The sequence below is a fragment of the Mangifera indica genome, chromosome 6, assembly GCF_011075055.1.
Source record: "Mangifera indica cultivar Alphonso chromosome 6, CATAS_Mindica_2.1, whole genome shotgun sequence".
In the NCBI taxonomy this organism is placed as follows: Eukaryota; Viridiplantae; Streptophyta; class Magnoliopsida; order Sapindales; family Anacardiaceae; genus Mangifera; species Mangifera indica.
In genome coordinates this window covers 14,732,223-14,755,362 of record NC_058142.1, presented here as the reverse complement: position 1 = coordinate 14,755,362, position 23,140 = coordinate 14,732,223, and the positions used below count along the sequence as shown (strand labels likewise).

Sequence of the window (23,140 nt, the reverse complement as noted above, 5' to 3'; positions counted from 1 at the left end):
GTATTAATGTTAGTAAAAATATTAGTGTCATTTATAAATGCCATTAAAAATTATAAAAATACTACTAAAAACTCTTTTTGTTGTAGTGAAAGGAGACTCCATGTTATCATCATAATCAACTGAAAGGATGAGAAAGCAATCTATTTTATGAGCTAGTTTTTAGCAAAGTACGTAAAAATATTCTTTTAATTGTATGGGTAGATGAGGGTGAGGAGTGATAAAGAAGAAAAAGACATGGTGAGGATAAGGAGCTTGAGTGTTTTGTAGAGCATTTTTCTTTCGTATATTCACTGTAATTTTCTTAATTTTTAATGGAAATCTCTTTGGTTACCCTAAGAGTTGATATAGGTTATCAAATTGATAACTGAACCACTATAAATACTAATCTCCTTATTGTTTGTTTCAAATTTATCTTTGTTTCTTCATTATCTTGTTGCTCTACTAGGTAATACTCAGGTTACAATTTCAATAAATGGTATTAAAGCCAATGTAGATTCGTTTCTCAAATCAAGTCGAGAGAGAAACATCATCTTCAAAGATGTCAAAGTTTGAAGTTGAAAATTTTATGGGATCAAACGATTTCGAGCTTTGGAAAATAAAGATGAAGGCTATTCTCATCAAAGAAGGTATAGCTTTAGTGCTGGAAGGTGAAGTTAAAATGCCAGACATGATTAAAGATGAGGAGAAGGTACATATTTCTTTGATTCTTGGTTTGGGAGACAAAGTCCTTCGTGAAGTAATGAAAGAGACTTCTATAGCTGGTATTTGGGGCAAGTTAGATGCATTGTATATGTCTAAAGTTGTCCCTAACATATTTCTTCTAAAACAAAGGTTATTCACATTTAGAATGGTCGAGCAAAAATTTCTTATTGATAATATGCATGATTTTAGGATAATAAAATTTAGAGAGTATGTCAGTTGTGGTTACTGATGATGACCAGACTGTTAAACTGTTAAATTCCTTTACTAAAGCTTATACATTTTTTGTTGACATTTTAAAATATGGAAGACAATCACTTAAACTTGAAGAGGTGGTTACGGCCATAGTTGCAAAGAATAATGACTTTTAAGACATTTGAAAAGTCTCACACTGATGGTGAAAGTCTTAATGTTTGGGGAAGATTCGAAAAGAAGAACCGGAAAAGGGGTGGAAGTAATCAAGGTAGAGGGAGGTCTAAGTCTAAAAACATAGCAAAGAAATGCTTTGCTGGCTATAAAGAGCTCAGATGTCTGTCCCTGCCTCAGATGATTCTTAGACTGAAGTTGGAGAAAATTAATTTGTCGGCTATGAATGTGTTATGGTTGCATAATTTGCATTTGAATAAATTTGATTTTCTTTTGAGAAATGAGGGAGGGAAGAATAAATTTATGAGAAATTTTTTTTCAGAGTTCACAATTTTCAACACAACACGAAAAATATCGGGTTAGGGTTGAGTTTTTTAACACAAAATTTATTTCGGGTCAATCCAATACGACACAAAATTAAATCAAGTAATATTAGGATTCATACGAAATGTTTTTTTAATATAATTTGTTAGGGATAAATTATAGAAATATTAAATGACAATATTAACCGTAGTTGAAATCTATATAGATTGTATATAGTTATATCTTTATATAATTATAATTACTCTTATTATTGTTTATTTTTATTTAAATATTTATATTTTATTATTAAATAGTAAGAATTTAATTTAATTTGTCAAATTATAAATGTCTTTTAAAGTTCTTACTTTTATAATTATATATTGTATTTTTATAGTAAGAATTTGAAATATTTACAGATTACACATAATTGTGTTTTTGCATAATTATAATTAATCATATTATTTATATTTTTATTTAAATATTTTATTTTATCACTAAGTAGTAAGAATTTGATTTTGTTAGTTAAATTATTGGTATGTTTTAAAAGTTTTAGTATATAAATTTTTAAAAAATTTGTTAATAAAACAAAATGTTATATTATATGTTTTATTAATAGTATATTGGAGTAATTTAGTGAAAAAATTAAAACAATAAAAATACATTAGAAAGTAAAACAATATATAATTTTCGGTTAATTTGGATCAGATCAGGTCAACTCAAATATTAAAGGGTTATGTTACAATTAAAAAATTTTGACATGATTCTAATTTGGATCGAGTTAGAGTTAAAGATTGCTGATACAAAATCTGAATTAACATGACACGAACACGACCCATTAACATGAACTGCCACGTCTAATTTTTTTTTCATTATATTCAAAAAAGGGTAAATTCATAATTTAAAATTAAATTAACAGAAAATACTAACATAATTAAATAACATTTGAGTATTTAAATTTTTTAAAATTAATTAATGAAATTTTGTCAATAAACTAACCCTTAAATGGGAATAAGTATTTTAGCATATTTTGAAATAATAAAACAGTGTACCAAGCTTTTTAGTATTCAGATATTCAAATGATGTATTTAAAACAATTGAGTGTAACTCAATCATACGATAATATATCATTTAAATATATAATTATGTATTTAAAAATATATACACATAATATTGTTCAATTGGAAAACATTATCGAAACAAATAAACATAATTTCCATGTTGATTGCTCATAAATTTAAGACTTATTCCAAGGCTTTTCAATACAATTCATCTCTTGACTGAATAACTAATTGAATATGTGGCTACAATATACTTAGTGAAACACAGAACCAAAAAAAAAAATATATATATATATATATATATATATATATATATTTCAGGCACTTGCATTAAGAGTTTGCTTATCTATCATTTTAGGAGCTCCGGTGTGACTCCTCAAAAATTCTTTACAGGATGATAGAAGATTAAGCAAAACTGAATTCGCTGAATCAATTCTGGTGGTTTGGATACTTGCCTCGTGTATTAAGTGAACAAAAGTATCGTCCTTCAAACCAAGAAAATTTTCCTTGAATGAATTCATCCATGCAGTCTTGGAAAACTCTGGCAGAGCACTAACTGGATGACTGGTTATACAAGAAAGAGCAGAAATGTAGTCTTCTTTCCCGACAAAGATTCGAAACCGCTCTTTGATGAGAGGAGGTGGCGGTACCCGGTTCGCCTGCACAAGGTGCTTCCAAGTTGTTTCCAGTAGCTCTACCTGTCAGCAGAAATAGCAAGAAACAGTGATTTCATAGCTTCTATGGAGGGCAAAAATAAATAAAAAATTAAAAAAACAGAAAACTCGCAATCCAGAATAAAGAAATTTTTTGAATTGTATTATTATTACAGAAATCAGCAACAACAGATGCCATCAAGACAATTATATCACAAATTTGGAGACAATCATCTCAATGGCTCTACATGACTTAGTCAAATGGTGTCCAAGTATGGCATTATCGGTGTGTGAAACCCATTGCAGCAGGTATACATAAGCACTCTAAATTAAATTAATTTTAAGAGAAGAACTCAGAATATACCCTTCCAGCTCTTGAAGCATCCAATATCATTCGGACATGGCGTTTTGCATTGAAATGGAATCCATGCTGCAGCATTTTTTTATATACATGCTCAAGGTCATCCCATCTCTTCTCCACAATGCATGCATCTAACAGGGTGTTGAATGTGTAGATATCTGGTACCACTAGACCCCTGTTATCAGGTTCCCAGCTATGACGGCTGCTATCTTCAGACATCCGCTGGAAGAGCTTCTTTGCTTCCTCAAAGAAACCATTTTCCAGATAAGCTTTCAGCATTATGTTGCAAGTAACAAGATTCGGAGAGCAGAAATCCTTCATTTGGTTGAATATCTCAGCAGCATTTTCAATGTTCCCAGAGTCCAAACAAGCTTGAATTAATCCAGTATAAGTTACCACCAAAGGCTTGTTTGCCACCTTACATATCTTCTCTATCTGTAGAAGGAAAGAACCGAGTAAAAAACATAAAATAAAAGTGTCTACGTTTTGATTGTAAGGTCAACAGATCAGCTTCATGTTGTAATCTTATTTAGTTGTAATATAATAAACCACAGAGATATAGTCTTAGACATGATAGAAAGATTGAAACCTTAACCATCTACTAAGCTTTTTATGCATTAGAAGTAGCAAAACATTTGGTCTTTTCTTAGTGATGATACAGGAATCATAAATTTGGTATGATTGCATAATTAACAGAAATTAAATTCGCCACGAAAATTAGGCAACTCATGTTCTTAATGAAATTTAGGTCTAAATGCTTCAGTTCTAACGGTGATTAGATCTTTTGGCACAGTCTGGGCTCCAGGGAGAGACAATGAAGCATTTTCAACTTACAGGGAAGACTTACAAAATTCTGTGATGGTTCCCAAAACTGGTTTGGAAAATCAATTCAACACCATGTGAAAAGGTTCTTTTCCTTGTCGAACTTTTGACTCTGGAAAGAATAACAAAATTTTCAATGGATTGTTTGTGAGCCAGGGTATTCTGAAGTCCTTTTCATAGTAAAAACTTTTCTGGCAAAGTCAAATCATTGGCGTAGTGGCAAAAAAATCCATGACAAGTAAGAAATCTTATTGGAATAATTGTAATCCATGTCAAACTTTTGAGTGAGAATAGCTGGAATAGTGAAAGAATGACCCAGATCTACCTTGATTACCAATTCGTATCTTATGACTTAGGCAGTCTGCCTTTATTACCAACGTTTCTTGAGTGTGAGTTCTTTCAACTTGTACCCACTAATCGAATATTACATCTATGAATTCATATTGAAGTTATCAAAGTCAAAAAGCTATATAATGAGACAATAAAAGGCAATAAAGAAAAACGTATAACTAACAGAGTAGCATACAACATATCTACCTGCATTAGTGCTTCTTGGCACCTCCCAGCACTACAAAGACATCTTGCAAGGTCATAATAAAGAGCAGCTGAACCCACGATTCCTTGTCTTTCCATGTCTTGAACAGCCAAAACAGCCTCATCTATTTTACCTTCTCTCCAAAGAGTATTCACAAGAACTGCATATAATGGACAGTCAATTATGAAATGAAATTGCACGAAACAGCATGCAGAAACAGGTTAGATCACCAAAATACCTTTATATACTAAAGCATTTGGAATAAAGGACTTCTGCACTTTCCTGAAAAATTCATGCACCAAGTTGTACTTGCCACATGCCAACATCACCTGCTTACGCAAAAATATTGTTGGATATAAATTGTCACATTTTCCTGATGAATGACGCAATTGAAATGAGTAAAGCTGAAGAAAACCAAGCTAACCTATGATCAATTCCTCAAATTATGTTACTACTATGAAACAAAACTTCACAAAAAGATTATTTGACAAGTGTAGCAGTTCAGTGGAAACATACTGCACGATTCACAATTAAATACACACAGATATATAAATAAATATATCATGATAAGAGGTTTGAAGGAACAAGTAACAATAATTGTCCAAGAATTATAGGAAGATTATTACTTGTTATTTGCCCACATTGTTTTGAAACACAATCACATCTCAAACCTAAAATCACTTTTCTGTTCTCTTTAATGTTCAAAATCCCTTGCAAGGTTAGATTCATATTTGTGAATCAGGAAAACTTCATAAATAAAATTCCAACAGAAAATATCAATTTGTAAACATACAAAAGTAAAAGTCCGATAATAAACAAGCATATATTTCATCAAACACTACATCGCAGCACAGCTGAAAGTGACGAGAAGGGCGTTTTCACTAGGGTAATGAATCTAAGGATGATTAAAAAAATTTGAGCTTTGGTTTTAAGCAAATAATAAACTATGGCTCTAAAATTTTCCTTTCTATTACATTCTTACATTTTACATCTTCAAAAAAGAAATTTACTCAAATAAGTTATATTGCAATTTTCTAAACAAAAATGAAGAATGATGATTGTAAAAGGATTTGTATTTCCATGTTGAAAATATATTTTAAAAGTAAACCCTCTTAATCACCTGTTTTTATTCACTACAATGTAACATATACGTTAAACCATTACTGGAGCATATAACTACTTAAATAAATAAGAGATAATAGAACAACAGCAGTTAGAGAGACACTAGAAGACTATTACCTCCATAACCAGTCCATGTGTTGAAGCAGACGGCTTCTGACCTTTTTCTTTTATTTGCTGCAAAACCCAAAATGCTCCTTCCCAGTTTTTCCGCTTGACACAAGCATTTAAGACCTTGAAATACACAAGACATATATATCTCAGCATTACGTTAAAAGTTTTCACATATAGTATATCTGAGTATCCAAATAGAAATACTACAATCTGCATCTCTTTGAATAAGCATTTCAACTATCAAGGCACAGAACCATCCTTGATAATATGATCAATAGTCATTGGGAGGAACGGCAGCAATGACTGACATAATAAATATGCAAGCACTATTAATATAATGCATAAATTATATCAGCTTAGTTTAGGTCTCCCATAGATTTCTTTCAGGGACAAGTGAGCACAAAACCAATCCCAAACTAGCTTTGCAAAAAATTTCCTCAGATATTGGTCTCTAATATGCATGGTAAAGTTAACAAGCTTTACTTTTGATACTTCAAGTCAAGAAAAGTGTAGTAAAGAAAGGACCTTTTCATCCAGCAGTTTTTGAGAAGAGGCTTATCATGTCATAAACTATAATGTTCGTATTATTACTATGCAGGCTTAACCATTATGAAATATTATCACATTCACTTCCTATTTTCATAAAATCAACTCAGTATCTATGTAGAAAAACTTTCAGATTCCAAATTGATTCAGATTTGACATCTGAAGAGTGCAAAATGATTATTTCTTCATTGACAAGAAACATATATTATTCTATTATCTTTCCTTTTTCCTATTTTCCAAAGATTCTCCTAACATTCTTATGAATTCATCAAATAAACTGGGGATATATAAATTGCTACAACCTTGGTAGCTATGGACCATGTGGGATATGATATCACAGGGACTTGAATGCCTGAATCCTTCATTTAAAACCACTCAACCTAACCCTTCAATTCAGATTGATAATATTATGCAATTGATATTGTCAAACACTAAAATAATATTATCAGTTGACAGGTTTAACAATTTCTTAAATAGTTGTGATATTTATCTTACACATTCACAAGCTGTGTTAAACAATGCTGGCATCAACATGGAAATGACTTAAGGAAACCAAATTAGTTGAGATTTGATCGAGTGAGACCATCATCAATCATGAAGATGAGTCATAAATAACATGTACAGTTGTTAGAGCCCACTATCTAGCCAACAGGATTAGTAATGGTTGTCTGATTATTACTCACCGCATTGTAGACAACAATATCAGGTTCCAGTCGTGGGTCCCATCCCTCATGTATTCCAGTTCTGAATTTTTTCTTGGGAAGAGATCGCATGGTATCTATCACATCAAAAAGTTCCTTAATATGGCCAGCCTGTCCCAGAGTGACAGCAATGCTGTGATAAGCCACCAAGTCTGGATATGAGGACATTTGTTGCTGCAAAGAAGAAAAGATTAAATGGGTTGGTAAAGCTTTAATTCTTTGTTACAGAGTTTCATGAGCAGGTGCATGCCACATACATACAATTAACGGGCATTACCTGCATTGCATGAAATACATTGAGTGCCTCCACAGGTCTCCTTGCCTTTCCAAGTACATTAAGTGCAGTTGTGTAAATGAATCTACCAAGAAAAATGTTTTTACAAAATGATCATGAAGTGTCAGGCAATATACAATGAATATCAGCTAGGACTGATGGCGAAAAATCAAAGTATTGTTCTTAGGCAGAAGTTTCTAACATGAGATCTAACTTCTTTCAAAATTCTGACACACTTAGCACAGCAAGACCATATAGACCCAAAAACCTGAGTTTATAATGCAGACTAAACCTGTAATTATTAAAATTGAGCAGAAGAAAGACGCTAGGAAAATGTCATTACTTGAGCCTGTGGGATTTGAAGCGTTCTCGCATCTGCAGCCACTCAATTACTTGAAGAACACGCCTCCAGTTTCTCAATTTACCCAATATCTGGATAACCCTCAATATTGAATGATCTGAAAACCTGATCCTTGCACTCCGCATCATCTTAGAGAACATCCACTCCGGCACATCAATATCTGCACCATTTAACCTGTTAAACAATAATTTAGCTTAAATAGCAACAGTAATTTGTTAAATTTGCAATTGAAAAGAAATATCAACAAAGGTAAATCACACAAAGGCAAAGAAAGGTAAATTACAAGAAAAATTTTCAACCGAGGTTTCCTGTACATTCATTCAGTGAGGTATTGTATCCTTACTACTGGTGTTTAGCCTTCTATGTAACATTTGTTGACATTTTAGAATAGTAAATGTAACATGGATTCTATGACATTCTGATTCCTCAAAGAGTAATTTGCTTCTTAAAACATAGTACAGTATTAGTCGCAAATTCATTTAAACTCTTACTAATTAGCCCATAATTTCATGCCAATCTCTCAGGATTGACATAAATGTGACATGGATTCCTTTTAATGCAGTTTTAAGTAACCTACAGAGACCAGTTACAAGGATAGAGTGGAGATTTCTTGGACTGTAATCTTTCATCCCAATTTAGTATGACATAAATGATACAATTGCAGATACCACAGAGACATGCAACCATATTCCCACTACATTGGACTTCTACATGAAAGGAAGCTTTTGTTTTTCTATTAATCCAACATTACGAGATTCTTTTCTTTTAATCTAACATTAAGAGATTCCCCGTACATTACGCACAAGGCTAGAACCCAGCCAGTAGACCATATTTCTAGTGCTCTGTGCCCCATCTTTGTGTACTTCCTTCAAGATGCCTGGAAGAGTTGGATATTGCCCTAGTTAATTAGTTTTTTATGAACACAGATGATTGATCCAAGCATGGAGTGAAGAGTAAACATCAACTTTTTCATGGCACTCAAGGCTTCAATCACAGATGTTAAAGCTGATTATGAAGTAAAAGAAGGTGTCTTCAATTGCAAGAACGATAGGTCTCCCTCCACTTTTCTGACTCGATACAATTCCATTATACTTGATCCTATTTTGTATCTACTAATATTACTTCTTATTCACCCATAAATATATGCTTCATAATGCAACTCCCACGGTCCCAAGGATCTTCTCTGCCTGGCAAGTGGCAACAACATTAAAAAGACTAACGTGAAGAGGTCACAAACTTCTTTCTTAACCAGATGTATACCCAGGTAAAACAGCCAAGTACTTTTGTTTCTTACTAAAGGCCTAGGCATATGCTTTGTAATCTAAACATATAGAGATTACTAGGTTCACATGATGCACAAGGCCAATACCTGACTTACCATAGGACCTATAAACGAGCTAATCGTACTATTATTATTCAGAACACAAATCTACACCAACAAAAGGGTACAACCACGCCATAAGTCACATTAATAAACTATCAAATATGTTGCACATCTTAAAAAAAGGTGAAGCATAATGAATGAAGAGATATTAAGCTCAGAAATGAAATAACAAAGAAGACAAAGTGCTTAGATTACGTACTGCCTCGCTAGTTTCTGAATTCTCTCCTCCATATCCACCCGTGCAACTCTTGGCTTGTCCATAAAATCATTTCCTTCTTCCACAAACTTGAAGGCAGCTCTTTCCATCTCCCAACTTCTGTCATCATCTTTTTCAGGGATGTACTTTCTGCTATAAGTTAATTTTTCATTCCGCTGCCAATATTCACCAGCAATAGTTTCCTGAACTCGGATGTGATTCCTCACAACATGGCTTCTAGCAGCAACCTTGTCATTTTCAAAGTTTTCCCCTTTCGTTCCAAACATTTCTGAGGAAATTTTGCCCTGAACTAGGCCTACCGTTATATTACCACTACTGGCATTCCTGTTATCATCGAGCAATACCACAGGATTATCTCGTGCTTTCTGTAGCTTTTTACCCTCCTCAGAATAAGAATCTTTTAACTCTGGTTCTACGGTATTATTTTGATAACGTGACCATCTTCTACCTCCTGTCTCTCCTTTCAATGTCCTCTTCACCTTCACATCTACCCAGCTCTCATTGCCACTAAATTTCTCCTTTGACTTTCTAATTACACTCCCCTCACAATGAAGCTTACCTTTGTCCGCACCTTCACCCCAAGCTACTCCATCACCATTTCTACGCAACTCTTCACACTTGACATCTTCTGAAATCACTTTTTCATCCATCAATTTAACATTTTCATCATCTCTCCACAAAGATGTCGTTTTTGACATATACTTTCCCTTCAAAGCAAAGGAGTCTTTTAACTCTGGATCTACAATATTATTTTGATAATGCGACCATCTTCTACCATCTCTCTCCCCTTTCAATGTCGTCTTCACCTTCGCATCTACCCAGCGCTCGTTGCCACTAAATTTATCCTTTGTCTTTCTAATTACGTTCCCCTCATGATGAAACTTACCCAACTCTTTACACCCAACATTTTTCGAAATCGCTTTTTCATCCATCAATTTAACATTTTCATCATCTCTCCCCAAAGACACTGTTTTTGACATATACTTTCCCTTTAAAGCATCCCTCATTCTATCTCTACCCAACTTACTAGCTTGTTGCATCCCTTGGTTACTTTTAACTGACTCCATAGCCTTCAAATACTCACTAAAAGATGGCTTAAACTCAAACTCATTCTCAAAAGCCCCACCTTCACTTCCAACCACCCTCTTATCAGAATCTTCTTTCACCACAGCATAAATTCTCCCACAACAACTCTTCCTCACAACAACACTTTTAACCCTTTTGACATTCTTACTCTTCAAATGAGCACCAAAAAGGGGTTTGCAAGATTTCAATAATGGAAACCCTTGACACCTATAATCTAAAGTAAAAGTCTCATTTTTTCCAAAACTAGAAATACCGATTTGGCCATTCATCATAATTAACAAACCCATTTCGGTTTAAACTACAAAAGACTCAAATTAAAGTCAATTTCAACTACTACTTACTAGATTTCACATATCTGAACAAAATTCAAATTACACAAACTACCCCGACAAAAATTTCAAACTTTGGTCTCCAAAGAAACTTACAGGGAATAAATTCCACAGCTTCCAGCTTTGCCTCAGAATTTCCACTCAGGTTTGAGAGATTAGAGCAGCCACTCTTTAGACTGCTTATTGAGCGATAAGCATGCTGGTGTGAGAGCGAAATTCAGTGATTTCCATCCGTCAGATATTTAGTTTTCCCAAATTAATTTTAATATCAGGAATACCCCTAGGTTATGTTATATTGCCGAAATCCCCCTGATATTTTGGAAGTAATAAATCCTTCTAAATTTATGGACAGTTAGAAACTATGCAATTTATGAACTAACGATATTGGGGGTTACGGTCTTAAAAGATTTTAAGAAAAAATTTCTTGTTGACTTATTTCATAGTTTTAATCTCTGTATTATCTTATGTTGATAAGATCGGTAAAATTATATGTATATATTTTAAATATATAAAATAAATATATAAATAATATATTATCATATAATTGAATTCAATTATATGATAATATATTATTTGTACACTTATTTTATATATTCAAAATGTATATATGTTATATTACTTTTATATTATACAAGTAATCTAATTACCATTCCACTTTAATAAGTAAAAGATTACCAAATAATATTAATTTTATCTTTTACTCATGAAAAATTTTAAAACAAAAATATCTGGTTTTCAATTGAAATAATAAGTAATTTCACAAATATTTTGAAAAAAATATATTCACAATAAGATGATAATTTGAAAAAATAATTTAATTATTTAATTTCAAATTTTATATATATGAAAGGATCTTAATATATTATTAATATAAATAATATTTTAAAATATACTTAAAATATATACCTTTGTATAAAATATGTTAGTTTAACCATAAAAATACTAATTAATGCCATAATCTTTTAAAGAAATTTAAGTTAAATAATATTTATTATTATCAATCAAACATAATATTTATTTATATATATCAAATTTATTGAATATAGTTATAATTAAATACCTAATAATCTTTCAAATAATTTATATTTGTTGTCATTTTTAATTTTTTTCTATAAAAAAACTTGAACCAAATGCATGGTTAGAATCTTATACAATTATATTGCATTTAGATATTTAAGAAAATCAATTTATTCTACCATCTTATAATAGTAGAAGATAATTGTTATCTCGTAAAATAACAAATAGGGTTAAAATAGGTTTTATTGTGAAAATAGAAGATGAAAGAGTTATGTTAGAGATCATGAAAACAATTGAAATTATCAAGCTTGCTTTTACTATTTTTTAAACCCATATTTTAAATTATCTTTCAGGTAGATGACATATTTAATTATTGTCAGTATAATTGGTCATTCCCTATGAAATAATTAGATGTTTCTTAGTTAGTTTGAGGCACTCCTCTATTTTTACTAGGAAAAAATCTAACCGTAGAATAATTCTAAAAAGATATCTATGCCAAAATTGTATCATAATTTATAAATGGCTAAAAGAGTTAGTCCCATATAAAGTTTAGTGCATATTCAAATTTTGACTCACAAAGTTTTAAAAATTCAAATATTTATCCATCTGTTAAATTTGTAGTTAATATCAAGGGTGGAATCATCATTTATAGGTTTTATTTTAAAAAAGAAAAATTTGTTCTCATCTTCCACCTCAATTTTGAAAACAAACAATTTTGCCCAAGCTTAATTTTATAAAGTTACTTTTTCACCCTACCATCTAAGGTTTTCATATTTTAAGGCTAACAGTTGCTCTCCTCAAAGTTCAAAATATTACACTTATATCCTAAAAAAAAACATTCTCTTTTTTTTTACAACCGTTTTTCCTAGTAATTCACTCTGACACATCCATCGGCACCCTCTCTCTCTCTCTAGTAGTTTTTTCACACATAAACAACCTATTGTTCAACCAAAATGGTTGGACAACATTGCACAAATATGTGTGATCCATTGCACAGATTTGTGCAATGGATCTATACCAACACAAAGATGGTTAGATGATGAACAGATTCATGCAACGTTGTTCAACAGATCTATGCATTGACCGATACATAGATTTGTCACACAAATCTATTCAATATCATCTAACCATTTTGGTCGAACGACAAGCAATTTTCAATCAGAGAAACCACTAGGGAAAGAGAAAAGTTGCCAATGGACGTGTTGAAGTGAATCATCAAAAAGAACGATCACTGAAAAGAGAGAATACATTTTTTTGAGGTGTAAATGCAAAATTTGAACTTCGAGGGGGTCATTGTTAACCTTAAAATATGGAAATCCTAGATGGTGAGGGTGAAAATTTAACTTTTTATAACTAAACTAGGGAAAAATTGTTGGTTTTCAAAAATAAGGGGGATAAAAAAAAAAATTTCTATCTTTAAATAAAATCCATAAATAACAATTTTACCTCTAACATTAACTGTAAAATTTAACAGACAGATAAGTATTTAAGTTTTTAAAATTTTATAAATGAAAGTTTGAAAATATGTTAAGCCTTGAGTGGGAATAAATGTTTTGGCCTTTATACATCATTTTAAAAATTTTAACCCAAATTAGATTTAAATTTGAAAAAAAAAAAACCATATTTAGGGGCATTTGATTTGAATAATGTTTTATTATCAAAATCGAAAAATTGTCTTAAAGATATATTATCTTAAAGATTACTGAGTATAAATTATTACTATATTTAATAAAATTTGGTAAAAATTGATAGATATAAAAATTATTTTATTTGGTGAGAGGAAATAAAAAATACTAATATATTATTTTATTTACATGTCTTTGGACATAATTATTCTAAAATATTTTTTATGTTATTTGTGATATTAATTGAAAATGAGATTATTTTTGTCTTAAAAAATTAATAAATAAGGATATAGTTATAATAAAATCAAAATTATTTTGAATATATTTTAATACTTAAGGTGGAGATGATAATCAAATTACCCCTTAGGGGACGTTTAGTTAAAGGTTTATAAAGATTATTGATAACGTCGTTAATTGTTATTATTTTGAGTTATAATTCTCTTATGTTGTGTGAAAATTTAATTCAATCTAATAGAATTATTTATCTTTTTGCATTTAAAAAGCTTTGAATATTTTTTGGAGTAAGCTAGGCCAAGAAGATTAAAAATTGGAGCAGACCCATTAATTTACAAAATCCGTGATGCTTACTAGGCATAGGCACGTGAATGATGAGAACATATTTCAAAAATTAAATTTGGACGTCCAGATTAGCTGAGATCTTCTACAAAAGTCAAGATTTGCTTATTAAAAAATGGATAATTATTAGCTACAAAAAAGAATTAATTGAGATAGATAATGAAGAATAATTTTGGAGAAAGAATATATATTAAAATATATATCTTTTTTTTTCTTTTTGGGAAAATATATATCATCGTTGCTTGGTTGGATTAGGAGATTAATATTACCTTTTATTTCCATATTTTAGTAGGGAGAAAATATATATTTTTTTATTTTTATTTTGTTGGGATCGATCATTGTAATTTGGAGGATTAGAGAGCTAAATATAGGTTATACTGGCTGAATATTTTCTCTTGGTTAAAGGGATCTGAAACCATGGGATTACAAGAATTGTGAGATTTAGTTTTGTTCTTTAATGTTTTTTTTAATTATTCAAATATTGATTATTTTTCTAGATTATTTACTATGATTGTATTAGTTTATTGCTAAGGCGCGCGATTTGTTTATTGATTAATAAAATCTAATGTTGAATCCGTAATTGTTCAATCCATCTAATTGAAGTGGCAATTGAGATTTATTGTTTGCTGCGTCAAAAACTGTAATTCCTAAGAAAAATATTCAATTAGATTAAATGCAACGTCGTACGCTTGTGTTGTCTTGCTTCGTTAGTCTTTCTAAGTCCTAATGCTATTGTTTAATTAAATTCGAGATCGTATCCGAGTTGTTAACTAGTAAGGGTTAACTAAAATACATGTTTTTGATTAACTAATCATAAAAAATGACAGGTAAATTTAATACCACAACGAATATTTGAATAATTAATTTTATATTTTTGATTTTGATGATCAATCATAGTTTCAATGGTGGATGTGACCATAGACCAAAATTTGTTAAATTGATTAATTCTTTTCAGATTACTTCACCGAATTTTTATTTATTTATTTTTAATTATAAATCGCATTCAATTCAAAATCCCCCTTATTTCCTTGTTTGATTGATTTGTGATGACGTACTAATTAAAACTCTTCGAGGAAACGATCCCTACTTTCCTTTACTATATTTTTATTATATGAATTTAGGATTTTAATTTGGGTATTGATGACAGCATGTACCAATTACTATAGTAATATATCTTTTATTACTTATATTACTTTGTTTAATTTATAAACAATAAAATATTATAGTAACCTTTTATTACCAATAGTGATATGGTAGATAACATAAAAAATAATTTAATTATCACCTCCACCATTAGGTATTAATAGATTATCAAGATAATCTTGATTTTATTATAACTATATCCTTATTTATTAATTTTTTGAGTAAAAATAATCTCATTTTTAATTAATATAAAAAATAACATTAAAAATAAGGAAATTAAAATAATTACCCTTTTTTGGGTAATAAACAAATTTGCCTTTAATTTTGGGGTTTAAACGAAAATACCCCTATATTTAAGGATTTAAACGAAAATACCCTAAATATCCTATAATATACCAAAACTACCTTACTTTTTTCCTATTTAAGGGAAATTAATTAAATTACCCTTTTTTAGGGTAATAAACAAATTTACCCCTAATTTTGGGATTTACACAAAATACCCTTATTTTAAGGGATTTAAACAAAAATGCTCTAAAATAATACCAAAACTATCCTTCTTTTATTTTTATATAAACCATACCTCTTCTTTCATTTTTAACATATCTGAGAAAAATTTCTGGAAAGAGAAAAGAAGTTCGTGTTTAGGATTTCAAGCGAGAAGAAAAAAGTTCGTGATGTCGAAGTATTTATACCTGTTGTAACTTCAATCGTTATTTTGTAAATATTATAGTAGTATAGGATGAAATGATATTTTACAATAAATGGTATTAGAGGTTAGATTAGATAATATTAGAGGGTAAAATGATATTTTACTATGAAAGGTATTAGAGATATGTTATATAATATTTGGGGTAAAATGATATTTTACAATATAGGGATAAAGTGATATTTTCACAAATTTGTATCACATTAATCAAACTATATTAATAGTTACAATATATAATTGAATTATGAAATAGATATAATTGTACAATAAAAATCTGTAAATAGTATTTTCAATCATGTTATTTATATTGATTATATATTTTATTGTAGGATTAATTTAAATGACTAAAAATGTTTTAATTAGATATGGGGGGAAATGGATAGAAATTGGTGATAATGTTATAAAATATGTTGGAGGTAACAGAAAATTGATTAAAATTCCAAAACACACGACATTCAAGGAATTAATCCAAATGATGAGTGACAAGTATAATATAGATCGAAAGATATTTAACATTCAGTTAAGTATGAAACTAAAGCATCTTGACGACAAAATTTTGGTTTAAAATTCAAATACAGGGGTAATTTTGTTTTGTCTCCTTAACTTTGTGGCAATTTAATTAATTTCCCTTTAAAATATTTTAAAATAATTAAAGATATTTAAAAAAATAATAATAATAAATTAAATAAAATAATATAACTAATAAACGATAAATTATTAAAGTACTATTTAATCTCCTTTAACTAATACTCTTTTTAGAGTAAATTTTCTTAACAAAGAAAAAACTTGTAGGACCCCATAACACAGAACCCGACCATTGTATTGGCCTCTGGCTCTCTCAATTTTCCGTTCAAATTCAAAAATTCAAATTTTACCGAAGAATACTAATAAAGAAAAAGTTGTTTCCCACTATTCTAGCAAATCCCTTGTTCTCTCTTCTTCTCAAAATTTGAGCTTTCATGACTCTACACCACGTTATACAAGCATTTCCCCTTCACCATTGCAACTTCAAATTTCAAATGCAATTTCTTTGATGGGCTCTGTCCTTTTTCTCTGTATGAAAGCTAAATTTCCCATGGCTTGAGTTGTTGTTTCAAAGAGTATGTCTTAATGGGTTCAACAAAGGTAATTATTGGGTTTGAGTCCACCTATGATGGGTCGATCTGACCCGATTTGTTTTAATTGTCAAGGGTAATTATTGGTAGTTAGACTTTTATTTAAAGTCCAAACTACCTCCCGAAAGATAAGACACGCTATTATTTTTTAATAGAAGAATATTTACTTTTTTTCCTAGGAAAAACAAAAACATAGAACTGGAAACCATATAGCAAAGAGATCTTGTCTCCCAATGAAATGCAATACGTGATGCAAATGGTGTCATGAAAATGACTAATGTCAACACCCCGTGCCATATTCGAATAGGCCTTGTTGGAACTCAAATTCGGGTACGCAACTTTCTGTTTATTGTAATTCATAGACTATTGATTTTCGACATGAATGTTTCCAATATTAGTATCAAAGCCTAGGTTACGTACATGCCATGTTTTATGTAAATTAGATTCTGCATTATGTGATTTTTATAATTTGAAATTTCAATTTGTGATTGAATTATGTTTAAATTCGAATTTTAGGCATGAATTAAATTTGGTTTATGGAATACGACTAGAAAAGCAGCTAAGTTTAAATTGAAAATTTCAAGTAGAAGAGGAAGACTTATATATTACGTGTGTCCATTGGCTGGCCTATCATGTCGCTCATATGAGAGAATGGACTTGATCATAGATACATAGGAAAAAAACACAATAAAAAATGATGGATTAAAGGGAGCTAGTGATATTGAGTAAGTCTGGAGTACTGCGAGCCTAATGCTTTATTTTGTTTTATTCAGGTTGAAACGGCTATGCTATTCTTAACAAATGCGTAGTATTTAGCTCCCAAATGCAGGTTACTCGCAAGGACGCATGACACATTTGCAAGTATGAAAAATACTGCTAAATGGAATTTTTATGGCTAAGTATTTGGTTTGAATCTTTCATCACGTGTGAGTGGGAGATATCGGGTCTGGATTCACCTATGACAAGTCGACTTGACCCGATTTGCTTTGACTATCATGGGCAATTATTGGTAGTTGGACTCTTATTTAAAGTCCAAACTACCTACCCAAAGATAAGACACGCTAATACTTTTTAATAGAAGAATATTTGCTTCTTCTCTTGAGAAAAACAAAACCACAAAACTAGAAACAATATAGCAAAGAGATCTTATCTCCGAATGAAATGCAGTACGTGATGCAAATGATGTCATGGAAATAACTAACATCAACACTTCACATCATATTCGAATGGGCTTCATCGGAACTCGAATCTAGGTGCACAAATTTCTATTTACGATAATTCATAGACTATTGATTTTTGGCATGATTGTTCCCAATAGTAATCAACCTAAAGGTTTTACAGTTTAAGTTTCTGTTTCAGATTGTCAGAAAATCCCTTTTTGTTTTTGGGTTTTTTGTTTCAGGTGAGTTTGTTTTGATTTTTCTTGTAGTTTTAGATAGTTTTAAGTTAGAAATTTGTGTAGTTCTGTACTAAAGATTGAGTTTTTAAAGGTTGAGCTTCTCTTTCAGATTTTTGGAGAATCCCTTTTTGTTTTTTGTTTTTTTTTTTTTTTTTTGGGTTTCATGCTAGTTTGTTTAGATTTTTCTTGCAGTTTTAGATAGTTTTGAGTTTGAAATTTATATAATTTCGTACTCAAGCTTGAGCTTTTATAGATTTTTTATTTTTTAGATTTGTTGAAAAATTCTTTTTTGCCTCTGGGTTTTTGTTTTAGTCTAGTTATTTTTGTTCTTGTAGTTTTACAAAATTCTAAGTTTGAAGTTTATGTACTTTCTTCGAAATAAAAAAGGAAAATCAAAATCAAACAAAAATGGTGAAGGTTTGCTGACCAAAACCAAGCTCCAAATAAGCCTCAAAGTGGCAAAAACGGAGGAGTAAATCATTCAAAACCTCAGGCTTTATGGGGGTCAAACATAGTTAAAGGGTTCACAGTTGATAAGAAAACTGAATTGCAAAACACAATTGTTGTGAGCAAGAAGCTTCTTTTATTAAACTCAGATGTCAGCAGCCAAAAGGGCTCAATTGTTTCATTGCGAGTAAAAAGATCGTTAATTGGAGACTTGTCTTGCTCGATGAACTCAGCTTAAGTTCAACCACATTCATATCAAACTCACAAAAGACAATCTTCAAGGTCATATGACTTATTTCTTGAGTTGGATAGTTTGAGGACTTTGCTTCAAGAATCTAAAGAAAGAGAGTTTAAATTACAGTAGAGTTGTTGAAGTTGAAAAGGAGTCCAAATATTTTGGAGATTGAGAAAGAGCTAGAAGTGAGGAAAACTAGGGTTGATGAGCTTGTTCAAAGAGTTAGAGTGTTGGAAGAAAATAAGACAAGTTTAGCCAAGCAATTGAGTTTGATTGTTGAGAAAAATGAGGGAGAAAATCTGTCCATGGGATCAAGTTCAAAGAATTTAGAGATGGAAGTGGTTGAGTTAAGAAGATTGAATAAATAGTTGCAGATGCAAAAGAGGAATCTTGCTTGCAAACTCTCTTCCATGGAGTCTCAACTAACTTCTCTTGCTAAAGCTTCTAAGGTATATGAATGTGACTAACTAATTGTTTGTTGTATTTCACGTTGCATTATCTTAAAACTGAAATTATTAATTGTATAGAGTTATGTTGTTTGATTTTTTTTGTTTCATTGACTTGGGTTGTGGTTATGGTGGTCATTTAGAGCGACATTGTTGCGAAATTCAAGGCAAAGGCATCTCTACTAAAGCACACAAATGAAGATTTGTATAAACAAGTTAAAGGTCTACAGATGAGTAGATTAAATGAGGTTAAAGAGCTTGCATACCTTAGGTGGGTCAATTCATGTTTAAGGAATGAGTTGCACAATTCGAGTTCAATAGAAAAAGCATCAAGCCCTGATTCAGCTAAGAATATGTGTGAAATTGTTGGTTTTTAGCCTTCTCAAAACAATGAATGCTTGGAATATAGTGTTGGCAAGAGGCTAAATTTGATTGAAAAGTTGAAGAAATGGCTTAATTTTGGTGAGGAAGCACCAAGCTTAGACAACCCTGATAATCTTTTAGATAAGACTTAGGTCCAATTAGAGGAAGAGAGAAATCCTATAAGAAGACATTCTATAAGCAAATCAAAATACAGTGCGGAAGAGTTGACTCTAAGTATGAGAAGGCAATCTGATGGCTTTTTGTATACAAAAGACATGGAAAGGGAAGAAGATTTAATAGCTTCTCAAAAGTATGATCTTGGTATATTTCAAATATCCCAACAACTTTCTAAAAACTGCTTGTAAGTGAATAATGTCAAGAAAAGAGCTTTGTGCATACCCAATCCCCCTCCAAGGCCTTCTTGTTCTATATCCAATAGGCCTAAAGAGGAAGGTTCAGCTCAAATTTCTCTACCTTCACCACCTCCACCACCTCTACCTTTGCCTCTTCCACTACCTCTTCCAAAGTTCTCAGTGAGTAGTACTACTGTGGTGGTGCAGAGACCTCCACAAGTAGTTGAGTTTTACCACTCACTTATGAAGAGAGATTCTAGAAAAGTCTCTTCAAATGGAGGCATCTCTGAGGCCCCGGATATAGCAAATGTTCGTAGCAGCAAGATTGGTGAAATTGAAATTGGTCCTCCCATTTGCTTGCAATAAGTATTTATGCATTGTTAATGTGACATCATTAACTATATCATATAACTTTGAACTTGTATAATTTGGTTGAGCTCCTGAATCCTATATGCAGATTGATATTTGAATAGGTAAGGGCAAAAAGCTTTGGGATCATGAAGTCTCATAGAGAGTTGGATGGAAATTCAAATTATTATTATGAGGCCAAATGCTCTTTTCTTGTCTTCTTATATGTCTATGTCGTAGTATAAACAATTATTATAGCAAATTTGTTTAAAACTCTTTGAGTTCTGGCATTGCTCGCAATCCTTATATATTGTCATTGTCATTTGTTATGTGTAGATAAAGGTTGATGGTGCCACACAAGGAGAATTTGTGAAATCATTAATAAGGGAGGTGAACAAGGCAATTATCAAAACATTGAAGATGTTGTGGCATTTGTGAAGTGGCTTGATGATGAACTTTGCTTCCTTGTAAGTTGATTGAACTCCTACTAGTAAGCACTTCAATTTATAGAACTTTGTCAGCAAATTATATTGATTCTCATGTACTCATTGCAATAGCTGATGTCCTGATTAGGAATAGCTTTGATTCTATTCTGAGTAAAAGGAGATTCTAACTGTATCCTAGAAAATATATTACCATAAGAAAGAACAACCAAATCTTTACCGTCCCTGATAATCATGTTTGCATATTACCAATAGGTGGATGAAAGGGCAGTTCTAAAGCACTTTGATTAGCTAAAGAAGAAAGCTGACACATTGCGCAAGGCAGCTTTCGGGTATAGAGATCTCAAGAAACCAGAGACTGAAGTGTCTTATTACAAGGATGATCCAAGAGTGCCTTGTGATATGGCACTAAAGAAAATGGTTGCCTTGTCTGAGAAGTAAGATCAATTTTCTCTAGACAAATGGATCGGCTCTCCAAAAATTATTTTACTCTACTAAGCAAATCTCTCTTATTCATAATGGTTTCTGATATCTACTGCCAGGATGGACAGAACTATTTACAACCTTCTCCAGATGAAAGAATCCCTTATACAAAATTGCAAGAATTTCAAAATTCCTACAGATTGGATGCTTGACAATGGAATCATTATCAAGGTAAAACTTGATGTCTTGATAAATTTTGGGATAGTCAGAGTAGGCTAGAGAAAATATTTACTTGTAATTCCTAAGAATTTAGTCCATTTATCATTGAGCACTGCTTGAATTCAGATAAACTTTGGCACAGTCAAGTTGGCTAAGAAATATGTGAAGAGGGTTGCTATGGAACTTCAGTCAAAGACTGGATCGGAAAAGGATCCTGCAATGGACTATATGCTTCTTCAAGGAGTAAGATTTGCTTTTAGAATTCATCAGGTTTGTTGCATAAATAACTTGATGCTTCTGACTCCACATAAATATATAAAAACTTCTGTAAAATGTTTCAAAAATTTGTAAAATTGAACAGTCTTAAGTGACATACGTCTACTGTTGATAGGTCATGAACAGTCTTAAATGTTTCAGGAAAATATGGTTTTTGGTTGATCATGAAGAAAAATGACTTATTGATTTCTTCAATTTTTGATGCAGTTTGCAGGAGGATTTGATGCAGAAACCATGCATGCATTTGAGGAACTTCTGCAATATTGCTCACTATTTTAACAAAAAGTAAATACATAGATAGTGGATGAAAAATAAGTAATACTACATATATAAATAAATCTCATTATTTATCCATACAAATTGATGTAATAATATATGATTAAGTAAATTTGAAGTAAAAGAAAAAATAAATAATTATATCATATAATCATACATTACCACGTTAATATGAATAAATTTGTATGATTTGTTTATACATATAGTTTTATTTATGAAAAATATTTTGGCGTACCATCTCAATAAATTTCACATAAACAAACGATATCAAATTGGCTAACATACAAGAGGGTTTTGTTATAGACACTAGTTTTTTTGACATGAAAATATTAGTTTGATCTGTAAATGTCACAAGTGTGACAATTATGTAGTCAAGAAACGAATCAAATGAAAAAAAGGAATTAAAAATCAAAATCATTCACTTAGAACAATACAACTTTCTGTGATTCGTCTAATAATGCTTATGTCCAATACAAATTAATTTTTGGTTTATAGGGTTACAAGAAATATAACTATGATGTTGAGAGTTATGTTACGCCACATCATGACTTTCTGACCACCTTTGTAAAAATGTACTTGTAATTGTGATTGTTCACAAAAAGGCACCCTAAAAGTAATGTTTTCATTCCCGTAGATGTAGTTCAACTTGAATTGGGTTAATGTTTGAATTAACATTTAAAATAGTGTTTAAAATAATTTTGTTTACCATCATAATATATAAAATACGAATGAGATTTAATAAAAAACCTAATTTGGTTAAGAATTCAAATCCCAAAAGTTGTTATACTTGTCATGTGGATGT

The 23,140-nt window shown here is 30.9% G+C and overlaps 1 protein-coding gene and 1 pseudogene across 1 annotated transcript; one reads left to right on the top strand and one right to left on the bottom strand.

Moving 5' to 3' along the window:
- Positions 1 to 2,561: 2,561 nt before the first annotated feature.
- Positions 2,562 to 11,016, bottom strand: LOC123218327 (pentatricopeptide repeat-containing protein At1g30610, chloroplastic-like). Its single transcript, XM_044639746.1, has 9 exons — positions 9,496 to 11,016; positions 7,895 to 8,086; positions 7,555 to 7,636; positions 7,260 to 7,451; positions 6,037 to 6,150; positions 5,036 to 5,126; positions 4,800 to 4,957; positions 3,444 to 3,875; positions 2,562 to 3,124 (listed from the first exon to the last, which is right to left on the bottom strand). The coding sequence occupies exons 1-9, from the start codon at positions 10,884 to 10,886 to the stop codon at positions 2,744 to 2,746; spliced, it is 3,033 nt and encodes a 1,010-aa protein (XP_044495681.1). The 5' UTR covers positions 10,887 to 11,016; the 3' UTR covers positions 2,562 to 2,743.
- A 7,255-nt stretch (positions 11,017 to 18,271) lies between these two features.
- LOC123219697 lies at positions 18,272 to 22,351 on the top strand (annotated as a pseudogene).
- Positions 22,352 to 23,140: the final 789 nt, after the last annotated feature.

What these genes read in the sequence shown, in the direction of transcription:
- LOC123218327 (XM_044639746.1), bottom strand. Translation starts at nt 10,886, where the DNA reads ATGGGTTTGTTAATTATGATGAATGGCCAAATCGGTATTTCTAGTTTT. An exon ending in TTCAAATCCCACAGGCTCAA is followed by an intron (nt 7,637 to 7,894) that starts GTAATGACATTT and finishes TTTTCTTGGTAG; the next exon opens with ATTCATTTACACAACTGCAC. An exon ending in ATGTATTTCATGCAATGCAG is followed by an intron (nt 7,452 to 7,554) that starts GTAATGCCCGTT and finishes TCTTCTTTGCAG; the next exon opens with CAACAAATGTCCTCATATCC.